We start from the raw sequence: 15,792 nt of genomic DNA, 5'->3' as shown, positions 1-15,792 counted from the left end.
AAACCCTGACCCAACGGCTACCTTTGCGTAAGTAGTGGGGTCCTGTAACATCTTTCTGGTGACAAGGGAAGTGACTGTACTGCAGAAACCCCCAACCCAAAGGCTAACTTTGGGTAAGTGGTGGGGTCCAGTAACATCTTTCTCACGAACCACAAAAGGGACAATACAGGCCGGGCGTGGTGGCTCACGCCTGTAATCCTAGCACTTTGGGAGGCCGAGGCGGGCAGATCACAAGGTCAGGAGTTCGAGACCAGCCTGTCCAACATGGTGAAACCCATCTCTACTAAAAATACAAAAATTAGCCGGGCATGGTGGCACGCACCTGTAATCCCAGCTACTCGGGAGGCTGAGACAGGAGAATCACTTGAACCCGGGAGGCAGAGGTTGTAGTGAGCTGAGATCGCGCCACTGCACTTCAGCCTGGGCAACACAGCGAGACTCCGTCTCAAAATAAAAAAAAAAAAGGACAATACTGAGGAGACCCCCTAAAACCCAAGGAAAATAGACTGCAGCACTGATTGGATGACTTGGGGTAAGTGGTGGGGTACCCAGGTAAAGAATGGAATTGAGTTAGAGGCCCACCTTAGGGGAGCTAGAATCTTTCCTAAGACTGAGTGGGTTGAAGGCCCCTCTTAATAAAAGGCAAGGACATTTGACCGACCTTGGGTTACAGGCCCAACTTAGGAGGGTTAGAGTCCCTTTTAAGATTTAGGGGGTTGGTTAGAGGCCCCTCTCAGTAAAGTCCCTAAGAACAGGTTTGGCACTATGGGATGTTAACTGCTATTCTCTTTGTATTAATTTGCCTTGCACTCTTTGCTGACAGCTATGGGTGACAGGATTAGGCATGTACAGGATCATGAGATATGGGGAACTTTTCCCTCCCTAAAAGGGGAAATTTGAGAGCTAATGGGACTGCTGGAAAAGACTCGTTTGCTACCGACAAGTGGCCACCTGAACTTTTTCATTGTCAGATGGAGTAAGTGGGTTTCTCTGGCCTCCCTAAGCTCTTCACCTTCCCCACCCTGCCACAGGCATGCTTTCCTTCTCTACTCTTTTTTTTTTTTTTTTTTTTTAAGATGGAGTTTCACTGTTTCGCTCAGGCTGGAGTGAAGTGGTGCGATCTCGGCTCACTGCAACCTCCACCTCCTGGGTTTAAGCGGTTCTCCCACCTCAGCCTCCCCAGTAGCTGGGATTACAGGCACCCACCACCATGCCCAGCTAATTTTTGTATTTTTAGTAGAGACGGGTTTTCGCCATGTTAACCAGGCTGGTCTCAAACTCCTGACCTCAGGTGATCCATCCGCCTCAGCCTCCCAAAGTGCTAGGATTACAGGTGTGAGCCACCGCTCTTGGCTCTACTTTTCCTTTCCTATCTTTTCTGTTATTCATGGCAGCCATCTTGCCCAGAGACCACATGTTGAAACTCCAAGTCAGAGGTTGGATTAAAGATGACAGGGCCCATCTGGGGGCAAATTTAAGCCTTGCCAGTTTGATATTGGGTGCTAAGCAGAGTGGCTAATGTCCATGTTTTATCACATGTATTTTGCTCTGGTCAGAATGAAAAAAATAATTTTCCTTTATGATGCGGCTTGGTCCCCAGAGCAGTGGTGCCACAAGCCAGATCACTAGGGCCGCTCAGGGAAAGGGAAGCTAGAAGCCTGGCATGCCAGCAAAAGGGTAAGAATTTCTTACCAGTCAGATTTCTGGCTTCTCTCTCTCTGTGCAAATGGTTAAATGAATGGTAAAAAACAAACAAACAAAAACAGTGTTTATCTCCTCTGTAAAGTTTTGATTAATGTGAAAAAGAATACTAAGGGTAGTCTTAAGCTGATGTATTTTGTAGTATAAATTTGTTTTTCTGTGTCGAGGGGTACTTCAGGATAAAACATGGGCTTAGAATACCTGTAAGCCTGCTTTTCAAGACCCAGCAGGCTGGTCAGTAGCAAACTTGGCTGTAGGTCCCTAAAACAAACAAACCAAAAAAACTGGATGAAGTCTCCAACTTGTTTTATGTCCTTGGGAGCTTGACCTTTTAACCACGTGGCGGTACTTTCTTTTGGTCTCCACCTTCAGGGAACAGGAATTTTAGGGTTCATGTCATAGTTAGCTCTAAAAATAATATTAAATAGTTAAAAGCCTTAGCAAGCTCAAAATTAACTACTCTAAACTCCTTCTGGGAAAGGAAATGGAGACTGCCCTGTGCTGTAGCTCAGTAACAAAGGTTTTTGCACTTTCACAGTTGCAGTCCAGGTTCAATTCCCCACCTAGGAAGCAAGTTGTTTCTGGTTTAATATCTGCATGACCTTGTCTATTCTATTCTCCTCCATGGACTGTCTTAAATTTTCCTTTCTCTAACCACCTGGGAGGTTACCTATGGTAAAGTTCAATAGCCAGAAATATCAGCTGTTTAGCATAAGAAATTCTAAAAGGACTTTATTGAAGAGTGCTATGGTTAAAATCAGTTCAAGCTCTAACAGCCTGGACTCCTTGGGAAAAACAGGAGGCAACAGAGACCTCTTTCCTGGCCCTGTTCTTCCAAGGGCTCCATCCTAAAGCCAGTAATCCAATTAAGAAACTTAAAAATTGGCAAATGAAAAATTTTACAACTACTGTAGTAATCTTCTGTCTTTCTGTGTAGCTATATATGTGTTGTGTGTAATGTTTATATAAAAGAACTCTAATTGGCTTAAACAAAAATAGACACTTAAATCAAATATTTTGAAAGCAAAATAAAAACTATAATGCCTTTTAGTTCATGTAACTTTAGTAATTTTGGGGAAATAAAAACAGCTTTAAAATTATTGATAAAAACATTTAGTCTAAATTATGCAGATCAGATATTAAGTTTGCTAAACGCTTTAAGGTCATAAACTGTTTCTTTGACTTTTAAAAATTGTTCAATTTACCTACCTTAAAGCAATTGGATTCTAGATAAGGCTTGGGACATGTGAAATTAGCCATGTCCCCTACCTATACAAAAAAGATTATTAAAAAAGAGATTTTATATAAAAAAGGATCTTGTATGGTAAATTCTTGTCCTAAAGTAAAATGACTGGTTGTTTAAAAGGAAGGATGTTTAGAGCAAATCAGAAAGTTCAAGAATGTGTCAGATGGTCTGTGTAAGTTGTGAAGGGATTCGTGAAAGGGAATTTATGCAAGAAATGTCATACAATTCAAAGGTTGTTAGGCCTCCTAAATGCTTCGTAAAATGCCACTATGACTCCTACTGTACAACTTGCCTGCTTTACTGCTAGGTAAGGCAATGGGAACATATAGAGTTAGCCACATCCCTAGCTATGCTGGAGAGTCAGCCCTTATCTGCACTTCTGCCTGGTGTGTCCTAGGCTAGGCTCCACACCTAGTACACGATTCAAATTGCTTACTAACCAGGGCTTTCACCAAAAGTAAAAGTCACTAAAAGTTAACATTGTAACATGTAATTGAGACTATTGAAGAAACACTTTTACATGTAAGGTGTGTAAGGAAAGTAAAATGTATTTTTGGTAAAAGATTATAAAAAAGCATGAAAATGTAGATTTTTTTTTTTTTGCCTAAAGGGTTAAAGAATTAGATAGAATAAAGCTAAAGGTTTAAACAGTTGTGGAAAGTTTGTAAAAAAATAATTATAAAAGAGAGTCTTTATGTGAACATTGGCTAAATTAAAGGGATATTATTCAGTTTTTCTATAAATTAAACATTGGAATAAAAGCACAACAGGTTTTTCTTAGAGCAAAACCATGCTTATGATCTGCTCTTTAACAAAAACTTGTAAAGGGTTATAAAAAGCTTATGAGAATCTTACCTTATGGTCAAACTGACTAAGATTGGATGGATTTATTTATAAGGTTTTATTAAGAATTGGGTTTGACATAAATAATGCACTAATGCAACAGTGACATTTGGCTTATTTGGTACAAAAGTCATACAGGAAGTATTGTCAAACATAAAATGGTGTTTGGTTTTCTTTGGGCTGTATTTTCATAAATGTATTATTGGTATATATTCCAAAATTATGGGAAACTCCTATAATTCTGATATGACTTAGTGTACATTATCAGTAACAATTATAATTGTTACATAAAATCATTGTATGCCATAGAGGGAACAAATTTTCTTGTCAATTGTTTCTTTGACTGTGGCTGCCCTAAAACATTTTGTCAGCCACAGACATTACATATATTACCTTGTTTTAATCCTCTTTAGAAGGTGGTTTATAATAAATTATAGAACTCTAACAGGTGTTCTTAAATGCAAGTTTTTCTGATAACTTTGGAAATTATAACATTAGAATAGAGAAAACAACTTTTAGAACTCTCATGAAGAGCTGGAATGTTCACGAATATAAAATAGAACAGGTGTTAACTAAACTAACTGAACCAATGGAAAACTGAACTAATCTTTTTAACTTTGCTTAAAATGCTGTGATCCTTTGTTTTGTTTTTCAAAGTCAAGGAAACTTTTCTTTTGAGCTTTTCTATTTACAGCTTTTAGCAATTGAGTAAAATATACTACTGTGAACAAAATTTGGAGCATATTTGTTTCTCTCTACCTGATCTCTCCAGAATTTGGAAACTAGTTGTGAGTATTCCTAACTTATGGCAATATAGTTATTTGCATAAGTACAATAAGAATCTGTTTTCTTTTGTAAAAGGGCACAATTGGAGAAATTGGTTATTTTACCAAGGCTTTCATTGGAATGGTGTGTTTTCCTTTAAGGAATTAAAATTAACTTGTAGAGCCAATAAAAGCCCTTCGGGGAACTGGCCTCATACCTTGCCTACACAATCCCTGCACAGAGTTTCTGACTTCTGGTAAGTAAAGAATGTCACTTTCTATCAATTCCAGTAGAAGTAGAAGTAAGTTATCTTGAGACTGCAAGAAGAAAGAAACTTAGCCAACTCATAGGTATTAGAGGGTAAAAACCCATGGCTGGACTCAGCTTTTAAAAAGCCTTACCTGAGATTTCTTATAAAACAGAATTCCATCAAAGCCAATTAAAAAACCTATGTGAAAAATAATTATTCTTGCTGCACTTTATATAAATAATCAGGCCAAGTATAATAAAGTTAATCAGTCTCACCATGATTTGTCTTTAGTAAAAATGGAAAACTGGAGAGAGAAATATTATGTTTCAACAACTATGGTACACTTGTTATTAAATTCTAGTCTCATTAGTTGTTTCTGTTTCTGCAATTTAGGCTAACCCTGCTTATTCCTGTGAACCAACCAGTAATCTCTGACTGTTGCTCAGAAAAAAACAAGAGGATGAGTAATGTAAAAATCTGGATCAGTATTCTAATTCTGGGCACATTACAACCAACTAACCCCATACCAGCTTAGCTCCAACAGTTATCCAGTTTATGAAAAGCCCTCTAATTTAGTTTACTTAGAATATAACTTTACTTGTTTTGTTTTACTCTTGTGGTGGAATATATTGCTGTTATACTATTTGTGTAGGAAAACAGAACTAGCCTACTAAATGTTTCCTTTTTTTTTTTTTTTTGAGAAGAGTCTCGCTCTGTTGCCCAGGCTGGAGTGCAGTGGTGCGATCTCGGCCCACTGCAACCTCTGCCTCCCAGGTTCAAGTGACTCTCCTGCCTCAGCCTCTTGAGTAGCTGGGACTACAGGCACATGCCACCACATCCGGCTAATTTTTGAATTATTAGTAGAGATGGAGTTTCACCATATTGACCAGGCTGGTCTCAAACTCCTGACCTCATGATCCACCCACCTTGGCCTCCCAAAGTGTTGGGGTTACAGACGTGAGCCACCACACCCAGGCCTAAATGTTTTCTTAAATTAAACACTTATTAATCTTCCAGATATCACCTTTTGTCAAAATTCAAGAATTATGAATGGACCTTACTATACTGATGCTTTCTTACTAAGCACCTCTCTACCCTGAATGCAAGAGACCCTCATAGTTAGGCAAGAATATCATCACCCCATTCAACCTGAAAAAGCTACAGAAGATGGATCTTCAACCCTCTGCAACCCTTAGGGTTAAGGGTTCTTTTATAAAAGGGAGGGGGAAATGTCAGAGACATGTGAACCAGAACAACTCCATCTTAAATAAGAGCTGGGTAAAATGAGGCTGAAAGTTACTGGGCTGCATTCCCGGACAGATAAAGCAATCTAAGTCACAGGATGAGATACGTGGTCAGCACAAAACACAGGTCATAAAGACCTTGCTGGTAAAACGGTTGCAGTAAAGGAGCCAGCCAAAACCCACCAAAACCAAAATGGCGACAAGAATGACCTCTGGTCGTCCTCATGCTACACTCCCACCAGCACCATGACAGTTTACAGATGCCATGGCAATGTCAGGAGGTTACCCTGTACGGTCTAAAAAGGAGAGGCATGAATAATCCACCCCTTGTTTAGCATATCATCAAGAAATGACCATAAAAATAGGCAACCAGCAGCCTTCGGGGCTGCTCTGTCTGTGGAGTAGCCATTCTTTTATTTCTTTACTTTCTTAAGTAAACTTGCTTTCACTTTGCACCGTGGACTCGACCTGAATTCTTTCTTGCATGAGATCCAAGAACCCTTTCTTGGGGTCTGGATCTGACCCCTTTTCTGTAACACCACTATTATGGTTTTCTTCTAAAGTATTCCTTTCAGTCTTGTTGAGATGAAAAGGAATAATGGGTTCTAATAATAAACAGAAAACCATAAAACTCAACTTTATTTGATTTTTAAAAATAAAATGAAAGGTGACATCAAACAGTACTATGCAATGTGAGAATATTAATTTCTCCTAAGTTTTACCGAAAGCAGAAGTTAGTTACTTACTGAAAGTTACTAAGTTTGTGGAATATAATTCTGTTTTTCAATATTTACCAAATCGGGAAGGGGAGAATAGCTATACTCTGGGAAATATTAGGGAGGCACTAGTTATAACAATTTCACAAATGAAAATTACAGGTTCTATGCTTAGACAGTAATATATCAATTATACAACACTTTTTATAACTCTCTATGTTAAAATCTGCTCTTAGCTGGAAACAGGGTTTCATTTGGTAGGACATATGTTTCAGTGTATTTTATACTATCCTGAAGAATTTTTTAACATCTCAAATATAATGCAACTACTTAAAATTAAGAATTTTTACAGCAGTCCATCCATTGCTTAAAAAATAAATGCAGCAGTAACCTGTTTCAGTAGCTTCTAAGTAAACTCCTTGCAGATAATCCTTTAGCATTTGAGCGAGGAAAGTAGCTTGGTCTTTAACCTGACTCCATACATCATATTTGTATCATTAATACCCTTTTCTAAAATGGTATCCAGTTTTCAACTATAAAAGAAAGTCAAAAGTTAAATATTAGCCTATAAACATTTCAGGAAAAATTTCTTACCTGTTAAATGGAACCAGAAAACTTATGTAAGCATTTCTATTTTATTATCTGAAACATTCCTCCTAAAAGATCTTCATATGAAGAGTTTCGAGTGATGCATATAATTAATTACATGTGCATCTCTACACTGTCATCTTGGGAAAAGATACTACATTAATTCAATGAGAGTAGTCTATCAAAGGTGTGTTTAAGAAGAGGAGAAATGTTACAGAAGTTGAATTCCAATTAACTTTATGACTGCAGGGCTACTGGAAACTTTTTTTGTAAATGGGAATCTTTTTAAGTAATGGGGGCTGTACAAGATAGTAACAAATGAGGAACTCAATTATTTGACTTTTTTTTTTTTTTTTTTTGAGACGGAGTCTCACTCTGTCACCCAGGCTGGAGTGCAGTGGCATGGTCATGGCTCACTGCAACCTCCACCTCCCGGGTTCTTGCTATTCTTCTGCCTCAGCCTCCCGAGTAGCTAGAACTACAGGTGCCCACCACCACGCCCGGCTAATTTTTTGTATTTTTTGTAGAGACGGGGTTTCACCGTGTTAGCCAGGATGGTCTCGATCTCATGACCTCATGATCCGCCCGCCTGGGCCTCCCAAAGTGCTGGGATTATAGGCATGAGCCACTATGCCCGGCCCAATTATTTGATTCTTAATTCCCCTTTGTGAAATAGGGTCCCTTTAAGAGAGTGGAGAGGAAGGCCCGAGGAGGGCTACCTAAAAAGAACCAGGTTACCTGGTTTAAAGGAACTATTGACCATAAGTTTGGTCAATGCAACTTTCCTTTCCCCAACAAATATACTGCAAACCACCTTGATTATCCTAAATAACAGTGGCAGGACCAACACTGCTATTAGAAGAGTCTTAGGGTGGCTGTCTAGTTGGGGATAAGGTGGGCCAAGGGACTTCTCTTGCTGTTTATGGCTGGGTGCGGTGGCTCACACCTGTAATCCCAGCACTTTGGGAGGCCAAGGAGGGCAGATCATGAGGTCAGGAGATCGAGACCATCCTGGCTAACACGGTGAAACCCTGTCACTACTAAAAATACAAAAAAGTAGCCGGGCATAGTGGCATGTGCCTATAGTCCCAGCTACTCCAGAGGCTGTGGCAGGAGAATCACTTGGACCCGGGAAGCAGAGGTTGCAGTGAGTCGAGGTTGTGCCACTGTACTCCAGCCTGTGTGACAGAGTGAGACTCCATCTCAAAAAAAAAAAAAAGCTGTTTATCTGGGATGACTTGGCACCTGCCTGGGAAAAGGCTAAAGGTCCTTGAAGCCTGTGCTTAGCACCATCACTGCTACCTGGCCCACTTCTGCATTTGTCTAGCAACCTATTACCCTGTCAGAGCCGTCTGCTCCTCCAGTTCACCCAGCAGTCTGCTGTGGCCCAAACAGGAGCCCTAATAGAGACCTCTAGAGTCATGAGCCTTGCAGGCTGCCCCACCATCACCAAACTTGTCTCTATTCTGTCCTGGTCCAATATGACAGGCCCATGTTCCTTTTCAACTCTAGGCATGACTTCCAGCCTTCTCAAACTTCTCTAAATTTGTCCTGGTTACTGAGAAAAGAAGGAAAAGATGTGGGGGCAAAAATCTTCATTACTCTCCATAACAAAATGTTTTGAAATCTCTTGTTTTATCTTAAAAATTCCTGCAAATTTGTCATCCTACTCGATAATATGTTTTTTAATATTAAATGTTTTAAATAACCTATCAGTTAAATGAGTTAACCTTTTTCTTTAAAAGATGCTCAGGTAAAATTGGTACTCTAGGAAGATGCCTGTGATCAGCCTGTGACTCCACAAACTGCAAGCATAGCAATCTATACATCCAGGCATCCACACTCCAAAGGCAGAAGCATGGATATTTAGACTCTAATGTCTACACGTGCGCGTGATGTACGTCCCTCCTCACCCCAAATTCCCTAGATCCCTACTCTTTGACCTAAATATCAGTAAGGGGGGGGAAATGGGGTGGGGCAAAATTACATCTTTCAAAAATACTCTGTAATTTTAATTTTTAAGTAATTTAAATGGGTTTTATTCTAATTTGTCCAAATTAATGAGTTGTAGCTAGGAGTGTCTTTTCTCACCACCTACAATTTGCTATTTTGCCTCAATTTATTTTAGCTGTATAGTTCAATATTTGCAATAAGAAAAAAATCTAACCAAAGTGTCAAGTTTATTACCTCATCTTTTGTCTTCTATTTATATTCTCTCCTGGTTATTCGAAGACCAGTGTTGACTGAGGCTAACCAAATCCAAGCATTGAACAGAAAAAGTAAATTAGGAATTTAAGAGTAAAGGCAACCAGAAAATATTTTGAAATATCTATTCGCTTTCTCCCTATAAGTTTCCCTTTTCCCTTCCCCTTCTCAAATGTCCCTGTTTTTTCTTCCCTCAGAGGTTTGTAGTAGGCTCCTTAAAGTCCAATACAAGGGCTGACAAACTCATATGAGAATAGGCAGATCACGTAAACAGTTGAAGTGGGCTGGGAAAAGGTGAGAGCGAGCAGTGTGGACTGTGGCAAGCTGCAGACCGTCTGCTCCGTCTATAGAAGCCAACTGATACTCAGCCCTATCTGTTGCCACATATAGGAATGAGGGCTGAGTGCCGGCAGACCTTATTTTTTCATGAAAACTTCAAAATCTGCATTTTTAAAATGCAAAACATTCGTTTCTACTTGGCAACTAATTTTAAAATTTTAAAAGAAAACAAGTGACTCTTAAACAAATTGAGTCAAAGATCCAGTCCATGTGCCTACCATTTGTGACTTTTGTCTCAAACCCATGAGGAATACAAAGTGATGTGTTTCCCTCTATCTAAAAATGATTACAGAGGAACTCATCAAGAAAAGGGGCCTGTGGGCACAAGAACACTAGGGACCTGTGCCCTGCTCCCTGACAGTGCTTAAGATCTCTGACTCAATAGCCCTTCTTACGGTGCCCCAAGGGGGCTGATGCTAGGCGCTGAGTTCCCAGCCTTGCCATAGATTCCTGTGCCCCAAGAGTGATTTGGAAGCAGCAGAGCGGCAGACCTTCAGAGACTGTGTGAGCTGGGGAAATGGTCATCTCAGTGCTAGCCAACTTGGACAGGTGACCCAGGAGCAGAGGGGGCTCCCTAAATCACAGTGCTGCATATGACCCTAGAAGAGGAGATGGAGGGTGAGCCACAGGAACCTCTGAGGTTCAAATTGCTGCCAAGGGAAAAGCATAATTACTTATTGAATATCTGTCTCTCCTCCCTATGAAGGCAAACACCTTATCTGGCTCACTCACCAATTGGCACTTGGCACAGTACCCAGCACACAGTGGGGCTGCATTTTATAAAAAGCATGCAATTGAGAAATAGTGAGATATAAGACACTGAGAAAACCTCACTCTTCGCACACAATTTGAAATCATGTAAATCCTCCCCCCAAAGCAACAATCCATTAAGAACTGCATAATATCTAAACTGATGGATCACATGAATTGTAGACACTGGGATGGTGCAGGTTAGAGTTACAAACCTAGAGTGTGTCCTCAAGCTGGGGCAGCTGGGAGAATGTTGTCATTGGGCTTGGGAGGACAGGGATGCTGAGCACAAGATGAAAGATCTTGTATGTGTTTTTTCTAGAGCAAGCTCTTCCAATCAAGTCTTCTCTGTATAATGCTTAGCACCATGATGCATGCAGTTGGATGCTAATAAACATAACTATAACTACTCAGTGACTATGAAGGCATACTCAAGGCAAGTCATTTGACTTGTAGCTGTGACCATGCTTTGGAATACTCACTAAGCATGGGTAAGGTTCCCTATTCCCTTCAGTTGCTGGGAGCAAACCAGTTCCCCATACCTGGGCTCCTGTGAAAGAGTCTGTTCCCTCTCCATTCTTGCACTGCCAGCACCATGTGGCTCCAGCCTACCAGGGCAGCAACAGAGTGCACCGCAGAAGCTGCTCTCCTCTGACGAGTGTATGGAGGGAGGGACATGGCAGAGGAAGGAGCCACATGGATTTTGGGGTCTGGAAGTCTCTCATATGTGACCTCCCAGAGCAATGTGGCAGCCAGGGTGGGCCCGAGGATGGGGACTAATGATAAACCCACAGAGTGCCCTCTCAAATCACTTTCTTAGAGTTTAAGGAATTTTATATGTATTGAAGTTCCTTCTCAATAGTTTTCCTACCACTAAAGGTCTACCCCTTACCCATGAGATTGGTGTTACTATTTCTTTGGGTAAGCTCAGATGCTTGGATTATCAGCAGCTTGCTTAAATCAGAAGTTCCCTGAACCTAGAGGAGAAAAGTCAAAATTAGTCAAAAGAGCATTCTTTGATCTCTAACCTGGCTGCTTCCTAATCTTTCCAAAGAGTATAAAAAATAAGCCAAAGCCCAGAGCTGGGTCTTCAATCTTGGCTCTATATTCTAAATTTCAAATCCTCTTTGATGTTGAGAAGTCTTAGACCAACAAATTGTCCTTGCATATTTAGACACCAGAGAGGAAATTTCTACACCTTACTTGTAACTAGGCTGGAAATTCCCAGTTTGGAAAGCAGGGAATCCCCAGCATCCAGTAAGCTACTTTTACTCCTACACTGATGCTCAAGGGCTCAAGGCTCAGCATTCCCAGGATGGCAAGACTGTCTTCCTTTCTTAGACCATTTGTCCCATGTGCCATAAAATCTGCCTCCCAGAATGCCAGCATCAAAGAAGTAATCATTATAACTATCATTTTTAGATTACCACATATTATCTCATTTAATCCTCACAATAACCCAATAAGATGGCTGCTGACCATATCCCTATCTTACTAAGAAGGAAACTGAGGGTCAGAAAGGTTAAGCAGCTTACCTAAGCTCAAGTACAAGTAGGCACAAGGGTCAAGTTTTAAGCCTGTGTGCCTGACTCCAAACCCTGGTCTCTTAAGAAACTAAGCTGCAGTATTACTCCTGTTGCCCCCTTGTCTCTTACCTCCATCCTTTGTTTCAAAGCTAAACAAGATTTTAATTTTCTATTAAAAACATTTAAATTACCTTCATCATCTGAATTGATGAAAGGTACAAAATAAGAATATTTTGAAAGGAGAAAATTCACTTTTTAGGTTTACCAACTTTTCCAGGACAGATTTTCATAACGACTTTTCACAGTCTGAACTGGCAAAAAAGGTCTCTCCCATAAGGGAGAAACTTACTCCCAGATTTAAAGAGATGTCAGCTCTTCCCATGGCCTCTGGGTCCTCCCCATTCCTTTGCCCAGTGGCAGGCAGCTTGGGCCATTAGGGACTTTGCTTCTCCCCTTCCCATGCCCTGTTATGTCCTAGGTGGTCACACTTCCTTTGTCTTTACAAAGGTATGGAATGCTGAGGCCCAGGGCCCAGGATCTACTATCAAGTGCCCATAGCCCCTAATGTGTCAACAAAGTGATGTGGCCCCTACTCTAACTCCTTTTTTGTCAACCAGTGCAGATACTTCCAGAGCTATGCTAGAACACAGCATCGTTGCCTTGGTGTAAACTAGGGAAAACTTACAGCATCTCATCCTTCCTTTGGCACAGCCCCACGCCAGGGCAAAGGGTATGGCAAGCAAACAGCAGGCAGATTCCAGCTGCCTGTCCCTTGGGCACACCCTTGTGTAGGGCACCTGTATTACAGTACACAGAAGCCCTCGGTACATTTTTACTGTCTGTAAAAGGCAAGTAAGAACTACAGGGTCATTCCAGGTTAAATTTCTTTTTAAGGTGGTCAGTTGAGTTTTAAAGTCACTTTTGGAGCACCGTGAAAAGCATGATACTTCTTACCTGCGCACAGGTTGTAGGTATAATGCAAGGTGCAAAATATGGTTCCTCTGTCTTAGTGTCAATTACACTGCCATACACAATGATAACAAATTTCATGGTCATATTATCAATAGTCATGTAATTATAGCTTGATAAAGTTTCCACATATGCTTGATTGAACATCACACACTTCTGAAACTTTAAGTCCTACAATAAAATGGCATTTTAAAAAATAAGTCATACAAACTGACAGATGGTATCAAGAAGAAAACAGATTCACTGATCTATCTGAATTATTTGAGGATGTCAGAAGGTACACAGCCCCTGGCACCAACAGACAGAATTTATTTAGCATTCAGAATGGCCTCTGACAAATTTCTAAATTCCAAGTGTTTGTGCTGTTAATGGGCCCTGGATACTGTTGCCCAGCCCTAAACAGTGAGCTCTCAGCCACAGCAGGGTAGTCGGCTATGACTCAGGAGATTTCTATTTGCACAAGACTCAGTCTTAAAAGATTCAGAGTTTCACCCAGAAGTAAGCTTACGTTCCACTTGACAGGTGAATAGGAATAACACAAAGCCAAAACAAAGCAAGCTAGAGTCTGAGCTATACTTAAAGGCTCAGAGTCATAGACTTTAGAACTGGGAGGGAGTTATTATGGGTTGAATTGTGCACACACACACACACACACACACACACACCACCTCCCACCCAATTCTTATGCTGAAGTCCTAACTCCCAGTATCCTGGAATGTGACCTTATGGAAATAGGTCATTGCAGATGCAATTAGTTAAGATGAAGTCATACTGGAATAGGGTGGGCCTCTAATTTGAACAACTAGTGTCCTTATAAAAAGGGGAAATTTGGACGCAGACTTGCACACAGGGAGAATGCCACGTGAATATAAAGGCAGCCATTTATAAGCCAAGGAGGGAGGCCTGGCCCAGATTCTCCCTCACAGCCTGTCAGTAGGAGCCAACCCTCCCAACACCTTGATTTCTAATTTCTAGCCTCCAGAACTGTGAAACAATGCATTTCTGTTTTTTTTACGCCACCCACTTTGTGGTACTTTGTTACAGCTGTGCTTGCAAACTAACCCAGGAATTTAGAGATCAGCCCAACAGTAGGAATCTCCTGCACAGGGCCCTGACAGGGCTGTCAGCTCAGTCTAAACATCTCCACCCCCATGCAGGACACGGCTACATGAGCCAGTCCTTGAATCTCAGTCACTGACAGGCGAATCATACATTTATTTGCTGAGGGCACCAGCACAACTGGGAACCAAAACCATTTAAAAATTAGCAAATTTATCTAGTATTTCACAACTAGAAAATCTAAAAACAATCAGCTGTTCTCGTTTGATTTTAAAATACATATACATTTTGAGTTCCGTGATTTAGGGGGAAAAAAGTCTTAATTGGCTAGTTCTTTAATGGAAAAAAAAAAAAGAAAGAAACTAAGTATTAAATAGAGATTCTCTATTTAATAATAAATACAACTTTTTAATGTTTTGTATCTGTACTTTCTCATTTATATAATGAATATGTGTTGCCTGTGAATTAAAAAAAATGTAAAGGACATTCACCTTATTATTGAGTCAAGTCTGAGTCCATACAGTTTCTATCCGTTGGTCCTAATTCTCACCCCTGAAGTTTCATACTAAACTCTAAATTTGTCCCACTTCTCATGAAGAGGCAAGGTGAAAGGAAAAGAGAAGAATTCCAATCCCCTTATCCCTCTGCTAAAATTTTTCTGAAAGTTATTGTTGCAATATAGTAAAAGAAACCTGACTGGCTTGTATGACACACTCATTTTTTAACCCAATGTTTATTTATATCCAGTCGCTCAGTTCAGTGAATATTACTGAACTTCTGATCTTTCCCAGTTCACTTCCCCAGTTCCTGACTCACTAGCTAGTAAGGGTTCCAATAGTTACTAAATAGGATACAAATGTGAGATTGTAAATTGTGCTTGTCCAGAGACAAACTTGAACGACTACTCTTTGGAGGGGAAGTCCATGAGAGAGGCTCAGTCACCTCCACAAAGATTTTGAAAAGGCAGGAGATTTATAGACTTATATTAACATCGGCAGAGTAGGCAATAATAAATACAGACAGAGCGTTTGTTAACACATTCTGATTAACACTATGCTTGGTTCAGGGGGGATCTACCTATTTTGAATTTGCTAAATCTACCTTCTTTTTTTTTTTAGAAATGATTGCAAGTAGCTTGGGAAAATTAGCTGTGACAAAAGGATTGACAACCTGTAGGAACTCAGGATAAGACAGCAGTTAAAATTCTAGCAATCTCATTTTAGAAAATCAAACACAGGGCCAGGCACGGTGGCTCAAGCCTATAATCCCAGCACTTTGGGAGGCCAAGGTGAGTAGACCACTTGAGGTGAGGAGTTCAAGACCAGCCTGGCCAACATGGTGAAACCCCGTCTCTACTAATAATAAAAAAATTAGCCGGGGGTGGTGACAGGCGCCTATAATCCCAGCTACTTGGGAGGCTGAGGCAGGAGAACTGCCTCGAACCTGGGAGACAGAGGTTGCAGTGAGCTGAGACTGCACCATTGCACTCCAGCCTGGGCAACAGAGTGAGCCTCTGTCTCGAAAAAAAAAAAAAATCAAACACAAATTTCCTTTCTATTTTTGTCTCAAAAATATGAAATGCATTCTGTAA

General features: G+C 40.5%; 1 protein-coding gene across 1 annotated transcript in view; it reads right to left on the bottom strand.

The window, feature by feature from the left end:
- Window positions 1-9,536: 9,536 nt before the first annotated feature.
- The window catches only part of SLC9C2 (solute carrier family 9 member C2 (putative)), a 99,548-nt gene continuing 93,292 nt past the window's right edge, over window positions 9,537-15,792 (bottom strand). Inside the window, 4 exon segments of the mRNA XM_032160961.2 lie at window positions 9,537-9,587; window positions 9,589-9,602; window positions 11,540-11,624; window positions 13,128-13,313. Of these exon segments, the coding sequence (XP_032016852.2) occupies window positions 9,537-9,587; window positions 9,589-9,602; window positions 11,540-11,624; window positions 13,128-13,313 (336 nt within the window).

This window comes from Hylobates moloch, unplaced genomic scaffold (assembly GCF_009828535.3).
Source record: "Hylobates moloch isolate HMO894 unplaced genomic scaffold, HMol_V3 SCAFFOLD_8, whole genome shotgun sequence".
Classification (NCBI taxonomy): Eukaryota; Metazoa; Chordata; class Mammalia; order Primates; family Hylobatidae; genus Hylobates; species Hylobates moloch.
This window is presented reverse-complemented; position numbering and strand designations above follow the sequence as displayed.